Source organism: Mus musculus, chromosome 8 (assembly GCF_000001635.26).
Source record: "Mus musculus strain C57BL/6J chromosome 8, GRCm38.p6 C57BL/6J".
In the NCBI taxonomy this organism is placed as follows: Eukaryota; Metazoa; Chordata; class Mammalia; order Rodentia; family Muridae; genus Mus; species Mus musculus.
In genome coordinates, this window is record NC_000074.6 from 45,067,387 (window position 1) to 45,089,530 (window position 22,144).

Below are 22,144 nucleotides of genomic sequence, written 5' to 3' on the forward strand. Positions count from 1 at the left end.
TATGTTATGTTTTTCTTATTATAGGTGTCAAACATTTCTGTGGCCAATACCGGTCTATTGAGAAACACAGTCACTTAGAAATGAGGTTTGGAGCTGTGGACTCAGGGGGACTCAAGTTCAAAACCTGTTTTCACTCATGACTGATTGCATACCTCTGCACGTTACTTCACTGGCCAGTGTTGCAGGGTTTCAGCCAACATATGGCCCTCACAGTGTCAAACCCTGTCAGATTAACATCGTGTAAGACTGCCCATTTGAAAAAGCTCTCCCAGGGCTGTGCAGAGAGCCCTAGGTCAGTTGATGACCTAAGCTCATGGGTCTTTTCTATGCTCACGATGATGGGGTTCGGTCCCACTCTCCCTCTCATGCTCACTTAGTGAGGGGGCCCTTCCTTACCTCAAGTTTAGAGACTCACTTACCCACATTCCCTTAAACATATCTTCCTGTCCATCACCGATTTCCCTCATTGCTAATTTAAAACATTAACCTTCTTAATTCTGTGCTTTATTCTCGGTTTAGATGAAATCTCGCACATCCCAGGTTTGTCCTGAACAGCGGAGGATGACCTTGAACCTCTGATCCTTTGCCTTCCCTCCTGGGTGCTGGGGTTACGTGACTGAGGTGCCACATCCAGTTTATACAGCACTAGAAATGGAGTCTAAGATTTTGCAAATGCTGCACAGGAGCCCTAACGACAGAGCCACACGCTCAGGCCCCTCAATTCTGCATTGCATTTCTTCTTGAAATTATTGATGAACACAACCATTTTACTTAATATGATTTGTTGAGACAGGATTTTATACAGCAACACTGATTGACCACACAGCTCAAGATGCCCCCAAACTGGTGTTGATTCTCCTGCCTCAGCCTCCAGAGCTACGACACATTGTTTAATTTTAATACAGATTTTAATATTGTCATGTCATGCTTTTCTGGTATTCATCTTCTTAAAATGTATTTTCTTCATTTTTCTTCACTCTTTCAAAGGGACTTTGGAAATGCTTAGGAATTGGACAGCCATAAAATATATGGAGAGCATGAAAATTTAAGTGTTCAATATGAGAACATCATATGTTTTGTGTAAGTCTCCTTCCCCATGTTGAAGAAAGTTTTGGGGTTTTGTTCCATTCTGTACAGAGCTGGCTAATGCACTTCCCAGAAATCTTACACTGTGGTTCTACGTCTGCTTCTATTATCTCAAGTTTCTGTTTTCACTGATAGTTTCAAAAGAACATATACACCTGTCATCTGCAAATATTTACATTTTGTTTCGTTTAATTGCCAGAAACACCCAGAACAGACATTAAATCGTGCTATGCCAGACGGAAAGGGTGTGATTTAATATCATTATTACTTTATTTTTACACATCATTGACTATTAAAGTTGATGAGTTAGATTCTATTTTCATCTTCATTTTCCGGATAAGACATCCAGGGCATCTAGTCCTGGTTAGGATTCAAGTTCGTGAATCGAGGCCTTCCAGGGTGCAAGTTTCCCTCCACTTGATGCCTCCACGTGTCTCACCGAGTCTCGCCACACGGGGGCGCAACGTGCACGCACTGTGGGACCTCCGAGTCCAAGTTGCTGGGCAGTGGACAGCAGGTGTCAGCAGGCGGCAGTGGCCAAGTGCAGAGAGGGTGTCCTACCACCGGGAGGGGCTGGAGTGGGCAGGACAGCCGCGAAGCAATCATAAGGATGCAAAGTAGACGCGGGAGGGCCATAAAAAGTGGCGGAGAGGGCTCGAGCAGAGCTGAGCAGTTGAGGGCTCCGGGGCGACAGGACAATGGCCCTGGCTGTGCTGCGGTGAGGCACCCAGGGGACCATGAAGGGCAATGTCAGCGAGCTGCTCAATGCCACTCAGCAGGCTCCAGGCGGCGGGGAGGGAGGGAGACCACGACCGTCCTGGCTGGCCTCTACACTGGCCTTCATCCTCATCTTTACCATCGTGGTGGACATTCTGGGCAACCTGCTGGTCATCCTGTCTGTGTACCGCAACAAGAAGCTCAGGAACTCAGGTAGGGGCTCCGGGCACCTTTCCCAGCGCTAGCCCCATTGCGGGACACTGAGAAAACTTCAGAAAGTCCGTTTCTGAGAAATGAGACTTTGGATAATTTTCTCTCCTTTCTCTTGACCCTGTCCCTCTATAAGATGCCTTGACAAAGATCATCCAGGAGTCTTCAGTTCTTAGAGATGTAAAACTCTGTTCCCTCCCACAGCATCTCTTTACTCATCTAGATCAACGAACTCATCATCAGTTGTTTGGATTTGCATAAAATCCATTTCCCCCAACTTCGCAAAAATAGGAGAAGATGCAGAAGCCGCCAAAAACAACAGAGCTACTGCTTGGCTTTTGTTATCAGGTGTGGTTTTCAGCTAACAGCACCAAATTGCAAGGTAGTCTGGGAAGATGCTAAGAATGCTGAGGAAGCACCTTTGTTCCTCAAGTCAAATCTGCATTTTAGAAGATGAAAACTGTAGCGAGAAATGCATTTGCATAGAATATAGGACTAGAGTTAATTCTGTGTTTGAGTTACAGTTGGGGTTCCCTGGAGCAATGAGCTGACCTAGTTACCCTGCGTAAGAGCGTAAGAGCGGGTTGGTCGGTTCTCCCTAAGCTTTTTTATGCCTTCAAACAGCGTCAAGGTTGCTTGGATTTCTGTTCCTGGTTTGGAAGTAAACTTTTGGTAGAAGGGTAGAGGGGAATCCATTTGCTTAAATAAATGGCCCCAAATGATATTTTTGTCCTAAACCAGGTAGCTGGTGAAAACTCAAATTCAGGCAGCATGTGGCTCACCTTTGGCCTAGCTTCTGCAACGCTTCGGGCTGTGCAAAGTACAAGAATTAGTTTGAAAATATCTGATAATGTGAATTCAGTTTGGCTTAGAAAACGGGATGACTTCCTTTCACGGATGATCGGCCTAAACTAGAATCCAGTCTTCAGAATTCAATAGCTTGGTGGTTGTTGTTTGTGGAGCATTGGCAAAGCCCTAGGCTTGGTCTCCACCACTGTAATAAATGAATAGTTGGGATAAGCGAATAGTTGGGGGAGCACACCCCTTCTGAGAGCTAGGAGTCTCCACAAGCTGCACTGGGACCCTGAGCACCCATACAGAAAGTCCTTGAGTGAGCCCAAGGGTCGGGCATCAGACTCATTCACTTTACAGAGAAGGGTGTAGTGAGGCTCAGTAGTGGGAGGCTCTAATTCTTGGGGTTCCTGCCTGGAGCTCACCTACCTTGCTCCATTGGTCTCTATAACCTTTACTTGAGAAGTCTGAATCCTATGAGACATTTCCTATAAAAGGTGTTCACGATTCTGGTGGCTTGGGAAAAGTACCCCAACTGTCCTACTATTTTGAACATTATTGTCTAAGCAACTTCTTGAGTCCATATACTGCATTCCTCTCACTGTACAGAAGACCCTTGGTGAGTTTTAATTTGCAAAGCTTTAGAGCATCATATTTATATAACTAGACTACTGGCTCAAACACACCATCATTGAGTTCAAACCATTTGAGGCTCTTTTTTTTTTTTTTTTTTTTTTTTAAGAATAAATAGTGATTTGGACCATAGCTAGAGCTAGCTGATTCAAGCATACTGTTAGATGCCTATTAAAAGTTTCAGAGGTGCCAAGTGCACACATTGAATCTCAGTGCTTGGGAATAGAAGGCAGCTGGGTCTCTATGAGTCTGAAGCCAGCCTGGTCTACAGATTGAGTTCCAGGCAAACTAAATAAATGTTTTAATGATTGCGCAATTTGTATATTTGTTCAATTTATCTTGTTGGTTTTAAAAACGGGAAGATGAAAAAAATATCAACCTGGACGGACGACTCGGTGACTGTCCTTACAGAGGTCCCAGGTTCAGTTCCCAGCATTCAGATGGCAGCTCACATCCATTGGTAACTCCAAGTCCCAGAGATCCTACAAACTCTCCTGACATCCACGGGTACCAGGCATGCGCGTGGTACACATACCCACATGGAGGCAAACACTCATACATATAAAAACAAAAACATCCTCTTTTTGAAAAGGGGAAAGTTGAGAAACAGAGAGGAAAAAGATAAGGTTAGCACATCTGAGTTCCAAAGCAGTTCTTTCCTTCGGAAGTCTGGTACCATGGCAGAATTATTTCTGCCCTCTTCCTTTTCTCAAGAGACTACATTTGCCTTTGATGTCTTCAGGAAGAAATCTCTGATATTTTATCACCGGTGGGGCCGGTCAATCATAACAGGCACTGCCTTCAAGCAACCAAGCAGATGTGAAAGGTTGACAGACTGTCTGCTCTGCTCCCGTGCAAATTTTGCTAACGAGAAATGGTGCATCTAAAGTGGGTATAAGATTCTCACTGTATACATACCAATCCAGGAAATCAGTTGTGATCCACCCTCACTTTCCACATCTGTCAGACAGGGATAACACCTACATCCTTGCCCCCCACAAAGCTTTGTCGTAATTGTTGCAAGTATCAAATGAAATGATGAAAACGAAAATATTTTGAAAAAGATGGAGAAAGTAATACTAAATAGGCATTTGAACATTATTATTGTTATTGTTATTATTATTATTATCTTTCTTTTGGCTTGCTAAAAAGCAGAGCTGCATTTTTCTCTATGTACATTACACTTAATTAAACCTTTTCCTAAAATAATATTCTGCCTGTTCAAAATTCAGTTATCTGTCTATTCAAGCTGTATAGTATATAAACAAAAGATGAATGTTAACAATATGTTAGACTCTTAGGTATAGCCTGTTGGGCTCTATAGAAAATTCAGAATTCTATAAAGCTTCCATACTAGGGACTCAGTGCCCATGATTGTGAGCATCAAGAAGGTTTGCTGCACATCAGGAGAGAGCACACTGTGGCAGACAACATCATGGATAAACTCAATCCAAGCACTCCTGGAAAACGGAGTGAATGTGTGTTTTTGTGGTGCTCGCTGCAGAAGCAGATAGGTGCTCTGCTCAGATCTGAAAACACTACAGAACAAGGGCCTGGTTGCTAATTATGACGTGTGTCCCTCTACGGAAGACCCCATGCTATCATTATTGGTGTTAAATTTGAATGTATAGCAGGGCAAGTAAAACATGTGTAATTGAAGGTAATGTTGCTCCGCCCCCAGAGTGACTCTCTAGCCACAGACATAGTTGACAGCACTCTGCACCCTCAATAAACCACCCATCTTACTCCAAGTTCCAAGCCCCCTTGGGAGTCAACAAGAATGAGACAGAGTAGGGAGTGAATTTCACGCCAGGGATAGGTTGAAAGCAAATAAGGTGAACTCTTCATATCTCCAGGAGTCCACATCCAGAGATCAACCAATTGAGGGTCAAAGACACTGGGCATGTGTGGTTTCTGTAAATACTCCATGAACAGGACAGCATGAGAGATGTTGTATAGCATTCACAATTTGGTTTTGCTTTAATTTTCTGGGCTGGTCTTGAACTTCCCACCTCCACAGAGTGGCTGGGATGACGGGGACGTTCCTGGTGCCTTCTCAGTCGGCACCTGCTATGGATAGCATCAGTAACCTGGAGATGGTTTAAACTGTATGGGAGATGTGCATAGTTTCTATGCAGCTATCCTGTCACCTGATGTAAGCAACCTGACCATCTGTAGAGTTGGGTACCACAGGGGCCGTGGAACAAATCTGTTGTGGTTAACAAGGGATAGCCGTGCAGGCAGATGAGCCTTCTCATCAGTCAAATGCTCCTCTATGAGGATGGCGGTGCTGGGTAACAGAGAAGCATGGGACTTGCTAAAGCCAGTGGCCCAGAGCCTGTGCTTTAAGGCTTATGTTATAGATAACATCTCTTCTGTGGGGAAGATCCATCAGCCTCTTGCCAGGTCTGATGTCATTTGATTTCCCATGTATGTCTTTGGTACAGACAGACAGCTTACCATTAAGTTAGCAGGTGGTCATCTCAGATATACCCCTCTCTGCTAAAAAAAAAAAAAAAAAAAAAAAAAAAAATCCCTTAATGCTATCTGCTCTGCCTTTCAAGGAACATTTATGTGTTTTAAAAAACCCTCAAGGCTTCTCTACTTGAGAGAGGGTGAAGCAGCTGACCACACAGAATCACTAAGCTTTCTTCGGTGGGATGCTCTCTGGTAGAGAAACTATGGGTGAGGTTTAGAAGCATGGGTTGGGGGCTCTGATGGTGAGCTAAGGGTGTGTATGAGGGATCAATTCATCCAACTTAGCCAACTTGGTTGGTTTTGGTTGGGCCAAGGGGAGAGATTAGAATTTTCGTGACTCTCCATCAGGATGTATTCATTAGAGAGGAGCAGCCTCTGTCAGTGGCCAGCCTTGCCATTCAGTTATGACACTGTTTAAGAAGAAAACGGCAGAGTTGAAGTTTATGTAGTAGCACATGGCTCTCAGCTGTATCCCATAGATAATGAAAACTAGCACTTTACCCGTTAGAAGAATTCAAATATAAAGAATAAGATATTGTCTCCTGTTCCATCAACTTAGTATGTCTGTATGAGGGTCATAAGACTGGCTTGTCGCCTGGGTTACTAGGGATTCAAACACCAATGCCCCGTGAGATCTTTGAAAACAACACTAGACATCAAAATAAAATATACACATACCAGATAATTGGAAAAAAAGAGAAATTTATTTAAAGATAACAGACATCTGGGGAAAAAATGTTAAATCATTTTATGCTTTCAGAAGTGTTTTTCCCAAAAAAGAATTTTGTGTCTTGCATCTTCTCACTGTGAATGTTATGGTGAGCATCAATTAGAAGTGAATCAGAGTATTAGTAAAAAAATTAATAATAATACAGCTTTTGGGGTGAATTGCAAGTAGCAGGCTGAGCCAGTTTCTCAGTACATCATTAATCTAAACGTGTGGAAACACTTTACTTGCTTATTGCCGTGACCCGTAATTGGCTTAACAAAAACTGGTCGTCATTGTTGACTGATTATTTCTGCACAGAATCAAATCATTTATTATATGTAATGTATACCTTACCAATGGCAACGATTATATGAATTAGTTTTCCAGTCCAACACTTGGGGAATTTTTAAAACTTTATAGAACAATCTGTGTTAGAAGCATTTCCAAGCCTGAGAATATTAGAACAAGAAACTAATAAAACTGCATTTTTTTTCTGGTCATACTTTTCCCAGAATAGCATATTTGGTCTGGTTTCTACTTATTTTCCCATGTAGCAAATCCAGCCTCTAACACTCCATAACTAAATGCATAGCACAGCACGCAGGTTTCAAAGCAGTCTCCCACAGTTCATTTGTCTGCATCACAGTCTCATCAGGCAGCTGAGAAAATGGAGAGCCCAAAGTCATAGCCCGGGAATCAGGTTTTGTTATTGTAGAACCCAGCAACGGGGCAATGCCAAACAAAACAAAACAAAACAAAACAACCAACAGCAGCAGCAGCAACAACAACAAAAACCCAAACCAAAACAAAAACAAAAACCAGGAATTAAAGTCAGGATCCAAGCTGAGTTTCATGACTACCTTTGTGTGAAGCGTGTCTCTGGGATGAGGAACACAGGTCTGTCTAGTCAATAAGGCTAATACTATTCTCTCACAGCACAACCTAGGAAGATAAGGTTAGAAGCAGCCTCCCAGTGGACTTACCCACACACCTGTCTATTTACCTATTCATTCATCTAATTACCTGCCATATTTGACTTTACATACAAATAACAGTATTACAGTATTTCTATAGAGCACGCAATGATTAGTTCTATTTAGTTTGCTTTTATTTTTTTAACGTTAATTTAATTTTAACTATTCTATCCTAAAACAAATACAAAATACAAAGTAGCAAAAGGTGAAATTCAGCCAGGAATCGAAGGGTTGGGACCTCCATGAGTTACTTTTATTTTTGCTCTGAGAAAATGCTGCTTAAAGTTTTTACTTATGTGGGAAGAGTCACTGTGGCTTACGGTCTCAAAGGGTCCAGTCCATGATCACAGCCACCCACGTTTTGGGCAGATCATCAGGACAGCGGGATCTTTTTCACTTCTTGGAGAACAGGAACAAAGAAGAGAGGACGTAGGAAGGGTCTCTAGACCATACATCCCTAAGGTCTCGGAACCCTGTGACATGCTTCTCCGAGCCAATGTTTCCACACCCTCATAGCACATAGGTCCTGTGGGGACTCGGGCTCATAGGAAGCCTATGCTCCCTATATATTCTTTGTTGAATAGATTGCACATTCTTAACATCCTTTCTAAAGGGACTTCCATCATCCTTCACCATGAAACGGGCCCTACGAGCCCCGGTGCTCCCCTGTATCGCGATAGTAAATTCCCTGTAGCAGTTTCCGCGACTGGTCAATGCTGTGGTTGCCTGTGCGTATCTCTGCCCTTCAGTTAATGCTGGGAGCTCCTGGTAGGGCTTGAAGGGAAAGGCAGCTCGAGATGATGATGGTGGTGATGATGATGATGGTGGTGGTGGTGGTGGTGGTGGTGGTGATGGTGATGGTGATGGGGATGGGGATGGTGATGATGATGGAAGAGGAGTTATTAATAGGATTAAGGGCAGGAATGGAGACAGCTACAATAATGCAGAGGTGTTTCACGTGCCAATTCTTCGGTATTATAACATATTATATATCTATTATAATCCCTAAATATGTGTATAAACATGTGCAACCAAATGTTCCAGAATATAAGAGGCTGGAGAGATAGATCCTCAGTTAAGAGTGTGTACCACTCTTGATATATATAATTAAAAGAAAAATACATCTTTTATTAAGAAGTTCCAGAATGTTTAAATGGAATTCTTAACTATATAACTGAAGTATATACTCTAAAAGATTGTTCTATAAATGAAGATTTAAAATCATTTTAAATCGGTTTAAAAAAAAATACCTCAAAAACTCTCCAAAGGATTCTGTAGGATCACTCCCTTTTACTTTAAGAGAAAGAATGGAAGAACATACAATCTGATCAAATTCAGTTCAATTCCATTTTTAAGTTGCAGATTTACACCTACTGATTTGCTGAGTGAGAAGATTTCTGCACCTCTCAATACTTACATATAAATAATGAGATATGATCCAAAAGGATATATAGGTAAACATTGATTTACACAGGCTGGTTGTATTGACTTTTCTTCCTTTCCTACCTGTGTGCAGGTTGTCAGGCTGGCAGAGAGACCCTGCCTTCCAAAACAGAAACACACATGCTCTCTTAGGGTTTCTAGACCATCAAAGATGCAGTCAATGGATGTTTCTTAAAGACATAATGGCGCATGCACATAGCTCTGCCTGGGCTGTTCATTTCACCCACTCAGCCCTGTAAAGGCAGATCTTCAACTGGTACCCACATTTTTCTCACCTCTCCAATAGGTTGGCCAAGCACGCTAACTCACAGGAGAGGTATGACAGCGTAGACACTTTCAGTGAGGTTTAACAGTATTGCAGACAAGATAAACTTTTACATTTTTAGGCTTGAGATTTCAAGCACTCATTCCCCCCGCCCCCCAGGGAGATGTACATTTATGACAATCACATTGAAGGGATTACCCTCTAAGGAAGGGACACAGAAGAGTGCTGACTATTATTCAAGGTTTTCCAGGTAATTTGAGTTGTTAATGCACACAGCTGGGAAGGATGCTTACCTGCCTTGATATCCAGCTGAGTGTTGATTGAATTGAATATTCACTGGGATAAATATTCATTGTATTCTCACAGTGCAAGCCAGAATATGATTGGCCGTTAAAATTCTTGATACTACGTCAGAGTAAAGGTCTCTGTTCTAAATCTGTGTGAAGCACAGCATGTAGAGGAGAAAGAGATAGCTCAGTGGGTAAGGGCACTTACTGCACACTCATGAGGACATGAGTTCAAATCCCCCATTGCTGACATAAGAGTTGGACAAGGCCACACATGCAGTAACTCAAACACGGGGAAGGAGGTACAGTCTGTCCAGCCAGACTAGCTGGCACAGTGATGTACAGGACTAGTGAGAGACCCTGTCTCAAGGGACTAAAGTAGGGGAGTGACAGAGGACTCAATGTCCTCCTGTGGCTTCTGCACACAGGAAAAAAAAAGGACACACATGTGCACACATCTCACAAGTATACCACACACGGCAATGAATACGAAGAATTATAGAACATCTTATGTTCTTTTTTTTTAAGATTTATTTATTTATTTTATGTATCTGAGTACACTGTCACTGTCTTCAGACACACCAGAAGAGGGCATTGGATCTCATTATAGATGGTTGTGAGCCACCATGTGGTTGCTGGGAATTGAACTCAGGACCTCTGGAAGACGAGTCAGTGCTCTTAACCAGTAAACCATCTCTCCAGCCCACATCTTTAAATTCTTTAAAAAAAAAAATTGACACCTACTTTCAAAGACATGCTTTGCTAGCAAGTACCCTAAAGGTTTGTCCACTTTATTTTCATATAAAAGTAAGACATAAAATTGAAATTGAAATTATTATATTATTTGTGATTTTAAGTGAATGAAGTTATGCACAGGACAGTGCCTTAGACATGGGTGGGACAGGTTGATCAAAGGGGCCCGAGTGTCAGAGAGCCGAAAGAAGGTCTGGTCTGCTAGCTCAAAGTGGGTGATCACAGATAGAGGTTGTATGCTGTGTATTGCCAAATACCAGAAAAAAGGCTTTGGGAAGTTTTCCTCACAGGGCAATGACACATCTTTGGGAAGATGGAGAGAGATGCACTATGTGTAATGTGAATTCCATTCCTGACAAGCTGTCTCTCCAATTTGCCTAGATTTTGTCTTTATGCAGCCGTTAAAACCATTTTATCTAATAGATAAGAACAAAGCATGAACTAAAAAGATATATGAATCACAACATGTTAACATAGCAGAAAAACTTCCTGGCCCAAAGAGGCCAGAAGAAAGTGTTGACCCTTGGGACTGGAGTTACAGGTCCTCTGCAAGAGCAGAAAGCATTTTTGCCTCTGAGCATCCATCTCTGCACTCTCTTAAAACTCCCTTCTATGGGAACCTTACTTCATACTGTTTTATTGCTAGTTTTTAATCTTCCGGGCCCTAGCCTTGATTTAATTTTAATATGTAAATCGGCAACATGATTTTCTTGCTGTAAATCATGAGGGTGATGCTGTTTTGGATTTAGCAATTTAGAGCTATCATTTAGTACAGTTAATTTGCTTAATTAACCGGGGCTTTTCATAGATTCAAGATTGGGGGGAAGTAGATAAGGAAGCAAAGACCACCACCGTTAATGGAGTCAATGCTGATTCTTTTAATCTTTGTTAATGTGGTTGAAATATTACCCGTTTGTTTCAACCTAATTCTTGGATGTGGATAAAATAGTGCAGCTATCAGTAATTTGTTACCCTCTGAAGGAAGACAGGCTGTAACATAATGTCAATATTTTATATTCCGTCTAAATTGTCTTTCTGAGACAAGTGTAGCCAAATGAAGAAATTACACAGGGGGTTTGGGAGGATTTAACAACTACTGAGATCTAGACTGTACCAGAAGGGCGTGGGCTTTGTTTTATTTTAAAGGGATTGACTGTTTCTCAGTCAGTTTTGATGTATGTGTGTTGTATTCATATGGCAAGTGAGACACTTTCCAACTTTCTTTATGTCAGCAGATAGAGTATCAGATGGGAAGCTGGAGACAAGGAGCGGGGACTGAAGATCTGGAAGAGAAGTAACGCCAGGGAGACACGAGGGTACCGAAATTCTCAGATGCATACAGTGTAGGATACAAACGTGGTATTACACGAAGGCTATGATGTGGAAAGTGTGCACAAACACTGTGTTCCAAGGACAGGGTAGCCTATAAGGAGTGTGTTAGGCAACAATGGGAGAGGCTGAGGAACGGATAGGCAAGAGGGTCACACTGTGGAGAATGGGTAGCGCCCCGATATCGGTAGAAAGTGGGTTACAAACATACTAAAAGGAAGGAGACCGTGCTGGGGCCAGCTTCGCTTGAGTTTTTGAGTGAAAAGGCCAGCTGGCAGCGGGAGGAAGAGCGTTTAAGAAGATGGAGGTATGCCCATTACTGAGGGATGATGGGCGGAGCCTCATCAGACCTTGGTTTCAGACATGACAAGGACTTTCTGCAAAACAACACATGTGGCTCCCATCAGGGGAGCAGAACTGAGAACTGAGTAGTCACCCAAGGCAAAGTGCGTTTCATTCCACTCTCTCGGTCCTCACCAGTGCGACTATCACCTTGGTCTACACCCAGCAAGGAGCTGGATGCTCTGGGAAACCGACTTAACAGACATAAGACGAGCACCCGCCAACACTAGGATGTGAATCCAGACAGAAACTCTTTTCTATACTTGGCATGCAGATTGCATCTAGTCTCTGAAAAGATACATTTCTAAAGCCACCAGACCTTTTAAAATCGGGAATGTCAGATACCGCCCCTGGGATTTGAAACACACACACACACACACACACACACACACACACACACACACACACACACACACACCACGAAGAAAAATAAACTGCTTTGAATGTCCCCTTGCTCAGCCAAAGAATATCCACCCCCACCCCCACCCCCACCCAGTAGCCTAGCAGTTTCCTCTTGTCAGACCATTAACATCTATCCACATGGAATTGGCTGTAAACAATACATTTAAAACAAATCCTTCATGAAACCTAGCCTCTTGGATCTGAATCTATGAATTTGCTGAAGTTCAGTTGTTTACAAAAAAAAAAAAAAATCTATATGAGCAGTCATCAGTGGGTCTACAGTCTTGCTTTCTACACAGTTAAAATCCAAGGCAGAAAAAGGAAAAAGACCAACAACCCGAATTGGCCCAATGATAAAAAACAGAACCCTGGTAGATAAATGCAGGAGAGTAATTAATTCCTACTATGTAGATGTCACTTAGAGACTTGGAGTACACTCCTCCAGAAAATCTTTTTTGAGCGCCTACTGTGTGCCGAGCTCTGTGTTCATAAGAACCTCAGGCAGAGTCCTGGATTACACTGTTTTCGAGGGTCCCAGCTTCTGTGTGAGTGTGCATGCTTGTGTGTTGCTTGCTCCAGGGAGCGTAGCCACATGCAGAGAGGGTGAAAGGAGCAGAGATCAATGCCAAGAAACATTTAGACCGTCTCCCTCTCCCTACAAAGCTTGATTAGTTTATGTGAGGGACTAAGTTTCTCATTTTCTACCAGGAAGCCAGTAGCTTCCTTAGAGAACCACCTGAGGTTATCACAGAGCTGCAGGGCTGTCTTAAGTTCTTGCACATTGTCATAGCTGAATGGCAAGGCTGGTGGCCCAACGAGGCTGTTCCTCTCTATTCTTATGAGAGAGTCACTAATCTTAATCTCTCCCCTTGGCCCAACCAAAACCAGCCAAGTTGGTTAAATTAGGAGAATTAATCCCTCATACACACCCTTAGCTCCTCATCAGAGTCCCAACAAGTCCTACTAAACTTTACGCAGTTTCTCTACCAGCGAGCTTCCCACCAAAGGAAGCTTGGGTGATCCTGTGTGGTCAGCTGCTTCATCCTCTCTCAAGTAGGGAAGCCTTGAGGAATTTTTAATGTTAATATTAATGTTAATGTTAATAAATGTTGCTTGAAAGGCAGAGTGATAGCATTAAAGGGTCTTTTTTTTTTCCTTTCAGCAGAGCGGGGTATATCTGAGATGGCAGCCTGCTAACTTACGATAAGTTGGCTGTCTTTACCAAGGACACACATGGGGAAATCAAATGACATCAGACCTGGCAAGAGGCTGACAGATCTCCCCTATTAAAGAGGTGTTATATAAACTTAAGTCAGAGAGTTGATCTGTCATGGTTAAGCTGGGTCTTGACAGGGGTTCTTTAAGCAACATAAGGCAAGGGAGAGAGTTAGCAAGGATGGGAACTCAGGGAAAGTCTGGGCTTAGCTTAATCTACAACTCGAAGTCTCTGTTCATAAATCCATCCACAGCATTGACCATGCTTGTAATGTGGCTTTTGTCTCTGTGTATCGACCGTTGGTCATTGAGGGCAGTCTCTGGAGAACCCAACCACTGTGAGCCTACCGGGAGCTTGTGGGTCTCAGATATTTCAGAGAGAAACGGGGTCTCTTGCCAAAGAGGATCTGAGGTGGGCATTAGTAGCAACCCTGGTAAGGCTTATACAGTAAGGAGAGTAAGCAGACATGAAGACAGAGTTTACGGCCGAGCTTCTGCAGACAGCATTTTGAAGAGAGCACACCGGAGAAAGTCCACTCTCTTCATATTACAGCAATGTACAGATTGTCGTTGTGGAAGGGTTAATGTGGCAACGTTAAGGACAGAAACCTAAAGTCAAGGCCACAATGTCTGTGTCAGCATGGTGACTTCACCCCGTGATGCAGAAGTAGCTATCCAAAAGGCAAGCCAGAATGAGGTTTGCATGAGACAGACTTCTTTTAAGCAACGAAGTGCCTAATATAGCCATAAAAGTCTGGTCCATGACAGGACATTCTTAAAGTCTCGCCCAGCTAACTTCACAACGGAGCTACATCAGTGTCTAACAAATCGTTCCAAGCATGAGAAGTACAGTGGCTACCTCACTCTTCTCTTCTGTGTCAAGTCTCTCTGGGGAAGAGAATTCTGGGAGCATTGTTTGAATTTGCCTCAAGTGACTCAACATACCATCAAAACAGTAGATCCCCTTTCGGTACCTTGACAAGTAGATATTTATTTTAGTCAAAAAATAACTTCCTAATAAAGAAGATACCAAAAACGACGCCTGACAAAATGTCACTGTTCTTCTGAAAAATTGGAGTGCAGCAAAGCTTTCCTAAGACAGTCGAGTTCTTATTCATCTCTACATGAGTTTTATTATTTTCCATCTGAGTCACAGTCTTCACTTATACACTACAGTTTACTGAAATGCAAGCTTCACTTCCGCCACAGACTGGATGGCAGGCTGATATCATAAGGGAAGAGAAAACAATGGCTAATAGCATTACAACATGGTAAACAAGAAATATCCATAAGTATTTTAGTGCTCATCTCTGCGGTTGGTCACATGATCCTTATGAATAGTTCTATGTACTATCCATTCCCCATTTTCTCTTCCCTCCACATATCATGGTTCCTTACCTGTTCGGGTGGCTCGTATATTTGTTTCTAAATCTCTGAGAAATTGATATTTCTACCTAATTTGGGCTATCTTAGCTTTCCATTGGATTTATTTACAGGATCTGGGAGTGCTAAAACTTCCTAGGGCTTTCTTGCCTTTAAGGTATAGTTTACGAGTCTTATTGTATAATAACAACTGCCTTCCCTCTCAATCATTAAGACGGATTACAGTAATAGTACCCCCCCCACACACACACATATACATTGATTCGCTGAAATGAAGAATCCAAGGTATATCAGTGACAGTCTCTACTTCTACTTTGGTGAAACCATGGCTCACCAGCTGGTAGAAGATTTTCTTCCTCAGAACTAAGATTTAGTCTATCAAGGACCTCTGGGCTTTTGACATTTGCAGCATGATGTCAATTCATCTGCAATGTCACAGTGATCTATTCAGGTGTTGGGCTAGATTGATAGCTTGGGATCCATAGGGTCTGGGGCCTGCAGATTGATAACTTGGAAAACCAAAGAAACCTAAAGTTGCAAGGACAAAGGACAGGAAGCAAACAGTTGGCAAGGAGTCTCTAGTGTGGATGCAAAAGGAAAGACTGAAACATCCACCCCGACTTTATGACCAGTGAATCTTTGGTATGAACTTAATGGCACTATAACACAGGATCAATATTCTGGGATGGGAAACATAATAGGTTCAGTGGATTCCAGGAGCATGGCCCCGTTATTGTAGAATAAATCCCTTAGTTTGAACCATGCCATGAGAAACTCCATCCTGGTGGACAATGCATTCTATAAAGAAGCACCATCCACTTTATTCACAGTCAGAACAAAGTCTCCTCTACCCCTGTAATCCCAGGATTAACAAGGGAAGGGGACTCAAGACTGAGCGCAGATAGGTGGGGGGAAGGAGGGTATTTCTGGCTCTGCTCAGCAGATTTGCCTTCTCCAAAGGCAGATGTTTGCATGCTTGTTGGTACACCTGCGTTTCCTCCATTTCTAGATGGTATCACAGACAGTGTGTGTGTCTGTTCCTCGAGCTCACAATGTAAGAAACACATGAATATTTTCCAGAAAATTTGCCGTAAAAGCGAATTCTTTGTGTGACTGTGGTACATGTGAGTATATGTTTTTGCATGTTTACATATGTTTATGCATATGTATGTGTGTGTGTACATGCATGTATGCATGTATATATAACACATGGGTGCATACGTGTGTGTAGGCCACAAGTAAGCACTGGATATATTATAATTTACTCTCCACCTTAGTTTTTGAGTCACAGTCTTCCAGTGAACACAGAGCTCACTGATTAGTGTCTGGCTCACCAGTGAACTCTGGGAGTCTGTACCACTCACAGAACTGGGACTGTGTGTGCTTGTAGCCACGCCTGGCATTTTTCCTGGGTGTGTGTGTGGGGGGGGGGGTATTAGCACAGATCCTTCTGTTTCTGTAGCAGTCACCTTACTTAATGTTCCAGCTCCTCGGATTCTTTAAAAGTTGGTCCTTTAAAAGCTGCTCATGGAGATGCAGCTAAAGGGTTAACGGCAAATTATTTTTCTCCACAGACAATTTCAAATTGCAAGCAAAATACCTAGATCCCGGAGTCAGTGCAATGTATCGCAAAACATTTAATAGTTTAAAATTATTTGATATGTATGGTGCACCCTGAAGTAGCATCAGAAAAGTGCATTTTAACCCAGAATGTCGTGTGGTAAAATGGCTTGGTGTAGTTTTACTTTTAAAAGAGCTTAAAATTCAAACCACAAATTCTGTCAAAGGTTGGTTGGATGTGTGTGTGTGTGTGTGTGTGTGTGTGTGTGTGTGTGTGTGTGTCTTTGATCCTTTTTGTCATTTACAACAATTATGCTTTATTACTATTCAACTAAGTGAGTTAATTAAATCATTAGTTTAATTTTTTGAATTAATTTTCAATCAATGTTTGGGAAATACAAATGTTTGGGGGAAAAATAAGCGAGAGATTCTATGTAGATTCTATGTAGATTCTATGTAGATTCTATGTAGATTCTATGTAGATGTGTTTATCTGGTGGCTTTGTCTCCTCTCACTGCGATGTTTGTGTGTGTTTTGTTTAGAGGATTCAGGGAAGGAGCTTCCTCCCTCCCTCCCTCTTTTCCTTCCTTCCTTCCTTCCTTCCTTCCTTCCTTCCTTCCTTCCTTCCTTCCTTCCTTCCTTCCTTCCTGCATTCCTTCCTTCCTTCCTTCCTTCCTTCCTTCTTTCTTTCTTTCTTTCTTTTTTTTTTTTCAAGACAGGGTTTCCCTGGAACTCCCTCTGTAGACCAGGCTGGCCTCAAACTCAGAAATCCACCTGCTTCCTTCCTCCCTCCATCTTTTCCTTCCTTCTTTCCTTCTTTCCTCTCTCCCTCCTTCTTTCCTTCCTTCTCTTCCTTCTCCTCCTTCTCCTTCTCCTTCTCCTTCTCCTTCTCCTTCTCCTTCTCCTTCTCCTTCTCCTTCTCCTTCTCCTTCTCCTTCTCCTTCTCCTTCTCCTTCTCCTTCTCCTTCTCCTTCTCCTTCTCCTTCTTCTTCTTCTTCTTCTTCTTCTTCTTCTTCTTCTTCTTCTTCTTCTCCTCCCTCTCCTTCTCCCTCTCCCTCTCTCTCTCTCTCTCTCTCTCTCTCTCCCTCCCTCCCTTCCCCTCTCTCTCTCTCTCTCTCTCTCTAAGAACACTACTAGGTAAAACTGCTATATTATTTAGTCACAATTATTGACATTTTAAGGACATTTCTTCTTCTGGGGGGGGTTGGTTTTGGTATGTTTCTGTATTTGCATGTATGTTCAGAGTACACTTGTGTGTGTTCATTTTTGTGGAGGCCAAAGATGGATCCTGAGTGTCTCCTTCCAATGTGTCCTCTTTAGTGTTTGAAGCAAGGCCTCTCCTGGTCCAGAAGCTATTGTATGTGCTGAACGAATGGATGGTCAGTGTGCTCCAGGGGCTCACCTACCTCTGTCTTCCTGTTACATTGATTGTGGGTGTGTGCTACCATGCCTCACTTTTCACATAGGGTCCTTATGCTTGTGTGTCAAGCATTTTACCAAGGAGCCATTATGCTAGCCTATGAGGTGGTGTATTCTAGTCTCAACTCTGTGCCATTCCACATAGGTTAATAACCTATCCGCTTTTACAGAAGACATCAAACTTGCTCTGGATTCTGTTACGGTTCTTCTTTCCTGTCTGTTCCTTCACAGTACCCCAGAACCCTTTATATCCGTCTGGTAAGTTCTTATCAAATGGAATGTATTATAACCTATTTAAAATTCAAAGCAGGGTGAATAAAACAATTCTGGCATCTTCAAAGAGGGCATTGCTTATCTCCGGTTGGGAAAATAAGAAAAGGCTGTGGACATGCCTGCTTTGGATGCCTTTTGAAAAAAAATTAATCAAAATTTCAAAACTGGGTTGAGGAGCCATTTAAAACAGAAGGGATATTAGAAAATGAAGCCTTTAAAAGTTCACAAAACGAAAGAGCATAGCAGTAGAATAGCTTATAAATTCAGCTGGAGTCCTTTTTCTATACATTGAAAACGTGTCCAGTTATGACATTAGTACAGATGACATTAGTACACATACTGTGAATATGTGGGATTTAATGCTCTGATCTTAAGTTATTCATAAATACAAGAGAATTCCTATCTCTTCTTCTGCAGGATTTTATATGAGTTGCAGACAGGGCACAGTGCTTGACATAAACTACCTCACCTAAGGCTCACTTGACTCTAGGAGGGAGACACACTATCAAGCACCTCTGTAACACAGAAGAGGGAATAGAAACTTGTCAAAGTGAAATAACTTGGTCTAGTTCCATAGCCAGTGAGGAGTGATGCCGGCATTCGAATCCAGAAACTGAAGGATGAAAGGTATAATTGCCTCCAACCTCGGAAGCTAGAGGGCCTTTGGGAGAACTAAAGAGATCAAAGACCTTGGTTTTAAGGATGCCCTCTGAGGCTGACTTGAGAGACAGGATGATGTCCGACTTCTCAGGTGCCATCCCAAGCGAAGGAAGCCACGAAAGTGTGATGATCCTGAGAATTGTTAAAAGAAGGGGAACTAATCAGAAATTCAATATTTTGAGAAATGGAATGTTCTGGAGACATGGAAATTCATAAAAAGGACTTCACTCAACATGGACAGTGTTTGTACTTCTTGGGGGCGTATGTTAAATTTATCATCTGGCAATATTGGATCACAAAAGTTGTAGAAATAGTCTGTTCTCCTCTCTCTCTCTCTCTCTCTCTCTCTCTCTCTCTCTCTCTCTCTCTCTCTTGTGCACGTGCTCATTGTCTCTCTGCCTCTTCCTCTCCACCTCTTTCTCCCTCCCCCTTCTTTCTTCCCTTTCTTTAGCATATGGAAGTATGTATGCTGTATGAACATATATATTTGCATGCCTGTATAGGTGTATGCACATGTATGCTCATGGGTTTGAGGCTGGGGCTTGATAGCTGGTGTCTTCTTCAGTCATGGTACACTGTACACTGTCTCATTGAGACAGACTCTCTCAATTGAACCCAGAGCTTGCCACTACTCTTATCTGGCTAGCTTGCTTGCTCTGGGTTCCCCATGTCTACACCTCACTTGCTCTAGGACTATAGGCAGGCATCCAAACCCATGGGACTTTTAGATGGGTGCAGAGAATCCAACCACCCTTCCTCAACCTTGCATGGCAAGTTGCACTGGCTATCTTCCCAAAGCCCCTTTCTTTAGCGCATGCTCAGTGATACAATGCAGATTATACCAGTAGTAACTTGTGTTTTCTGCATCTTTCTCTCTCAGGGAATATATTTGTGGTGAGTTTAGCTGTGGCAGACCTCGTGGTGGCTGTTTACCCTTATCCCTTGGTGCTGACATCTATCCTTAACAACGGATGGAATCTGGGATATCTACACTGTCAAGTCAGCGCATTTCTAATGGGCTTGAGTGTCATCGGCTCGATATTCAACATCACGGGGATCGCTATGAACCGTTACTGCTACATTTGCCACAGCCTCAAGTACGACAAAATATACAGTAACAAGAACTCGCTCTGCTACGTGTTCCTGATATGGATGCTGACACTCATCGCCATCATGCCCAACCTGCAAACCGGAACACTCCAGTACGATCCCCGGATCTACTCCTGTACCTTCACCCAGTCTGTCAGCTCAGCGTACACGATAGCAGTGGTGGTTTTCCATTTCATCGTGCCTATGATTATTGTCATCTTCTGCTACTTAAGGATATGGGTCCTGGTCCTTCAGGTCAGACGGAGGGTGAAACCCGACAACAAGCCCAAACTGAAGCCCCAGGACTTCAGGAACTTTGTCACCATGTTCGTAGTTTTTGTACTTTTTGCCATTTGTTGGGCCCCACTCAACCTCATAGGTCTTATTGTGGCCTCAGACCCTGCCACCATGGTCCCCAGGATCCCAGAGTGGCTGTTCGTGGCTAGTTACTACCTGGCGTACTTCAACAGCTGCCTCAACGCAATTATATACGGACTACTGAATCAGAATTTCAGAAAGGAATACAAAAAGATTATTGTCTCGTTGTGCACAGCCAAGATGTTCTTTGTGGAGAGTTCAAATGAAGAAGCAGATAAGATTAAATGTAAGCCCTCTCCACTAATACCCAATAATAACTTAATAAAGGTGGACTCTGTTTAAAAAGCCAGTGGTGCTAGCAGATTATCCACACTGGTTGGGGTCTTACTGCTCTCCTTGTTTGCTTTCTTTTGTCTAGAAATCAGTCTATCCAACTTGAAGCTCTTCAGGGTTGCCTCCATAGTGTTGGAAAGGATCTCCTGTCTGCCCCATAATCAGATTGCTAGTATCAAGGGGAATGCTGAACAGGCACACCATATGTTAAATGGACAACTTGTATCAGCAGAGGAGGTCTGTGTGCAGACTCTCTCGTCTCTGGGGCAACCAGGTCTTGGGGGTTGCCCACATTTAGGATTACAATATACAGCAACAGACCAAACCTGAACAAAATGTGGAAGGAACTCAAGACAAGAGGGACCATGGGGACCTTCCTTTTATTGTAAGCGAGTGATACAGAGTGTTTATTCTTACCTATGGCTGAATTAAAATAGTCAAAAAACTTAACCTGTGGTGAACGTGGACATATTTCTTTTTATTAGTCCCCTAAACAATGCAGTGTAATGAACTAAACATTATATGCGACCCAGCAATGCTTTAAAGTACTGTATGTATGAAGCTATATGTTCGTTATATGCAAATACTGCCTCATTTTTCTCTATGTTATTTGAGCATCCTCAGGTTTTCATATACTTGGTGACAGGGATCCTGGAACTAGTCCACAGCAGAGCCTGAGGGATGACTATAATCTCTTTCTCCTCACATCTTCAAAAAGTTTTCTAACCAGAAGGGGGAAAAAAAGATTAGTGTGTTTTATTTGTAAGTGAGTAAGTGAAGCAGAGCTGAAAATTGAGGTAAAAGACTGTTACTAAAGAGCAGAAAGCTTAAATGGAATTTACAAATGGCTCCACAGCATAGCAAAAACCAGAGCCACCAGAGAGCACCACTGACTGGTGGGGTCACAGTGTTGGGTGGCTCCATCTCTCATCCACGTGTCTGACACTTGGAGCTGTTCTGCATATGCTGGCTGACCAATATCTACCAAACCACAAAATTTTATTCAGCTGTGAGTGTGAAGGCAATGGCTAAGTATGCTTTATTCAACTTTATTAGTTATTTAGCCAAGTGTGGTTTCGTGTGGTACTTTGAACTTTGGTTGGTTGTCTGAATCATCTACAGGGTTCTTTGTTTGTTTGTTTGTTTTTTGAGACAGGGACAGGGTTTCTTTGTATAGCCCTGGCTGTCCTGGAACTCACTTTGTAGACCAGGCTGGCCTCAAACCCAGAAATCCGCCGGCCTCTGCCTCCCAAGTGCTGGGATTAAAGGCATGTGCCACCACACCCGTCTAGGGTTCTTTTAAAAATGAAGGGTTCAGGAGAACTCGGGTACAGTACTACATGAGCTCTAGATCAATGGTCTGATTGGAGGAGGGAAGAGTTTAAACCAAATGGCTCTTGTTCAACAGAAAGTGCAAAACCAAGACTCTACAGTAATTCATTTCAGTGTTTGTTTATCCCAATAAGGTTTTATG

At 42.6% G+C, this 22,144-nt stretch overlaps 1 protein-coding gene across 5 annotated transcripts; it reads left to right on the forward strand.

The window, feature by feature from the left end:
* Positions 1–1,720: 1,720 nt before the first annotated feature.
* Mtnr1a (melatonin receptor 1A) lies at positions 1,721–21,847 on the forward strand. Of its 5 annotated transcripts, none has more exons than XM_006509292.2 (3): positions 17,711–17,957; positions 18,168–18,255; positions 19,811–21,847. In XM_006509292.2, exons 1-3 carry the CDS (start codon positions 17,955–17,957, stop codon positions 20,677–20,679), a joined length of 960 nt encoding a protein of 319 aa, XP_006509355.2. In that variant the 5' UTR covers positions 17,711–17,954; the 3' UTR covers positions 20,680–21,847. The 5 variants fall into 5 exon arrangements, with proteins under 5 accessions (NP_032665.1, XP_006509355.2, XP_017168086.1 ...); XM_017312597.1 differs by having other exon boundaries at positions 18,171–18,255; NM_008639.3 differs by lacking the exons at positions 17,711–17,957; positions 18,168–18,255 and adding an exon at positions 1,721–2,016 and having other exon boundaries at positions 19,811–21,120.
* The last annotated feature ends 297 nt before the right edge of the window (positions 21,848–22,144 follow it).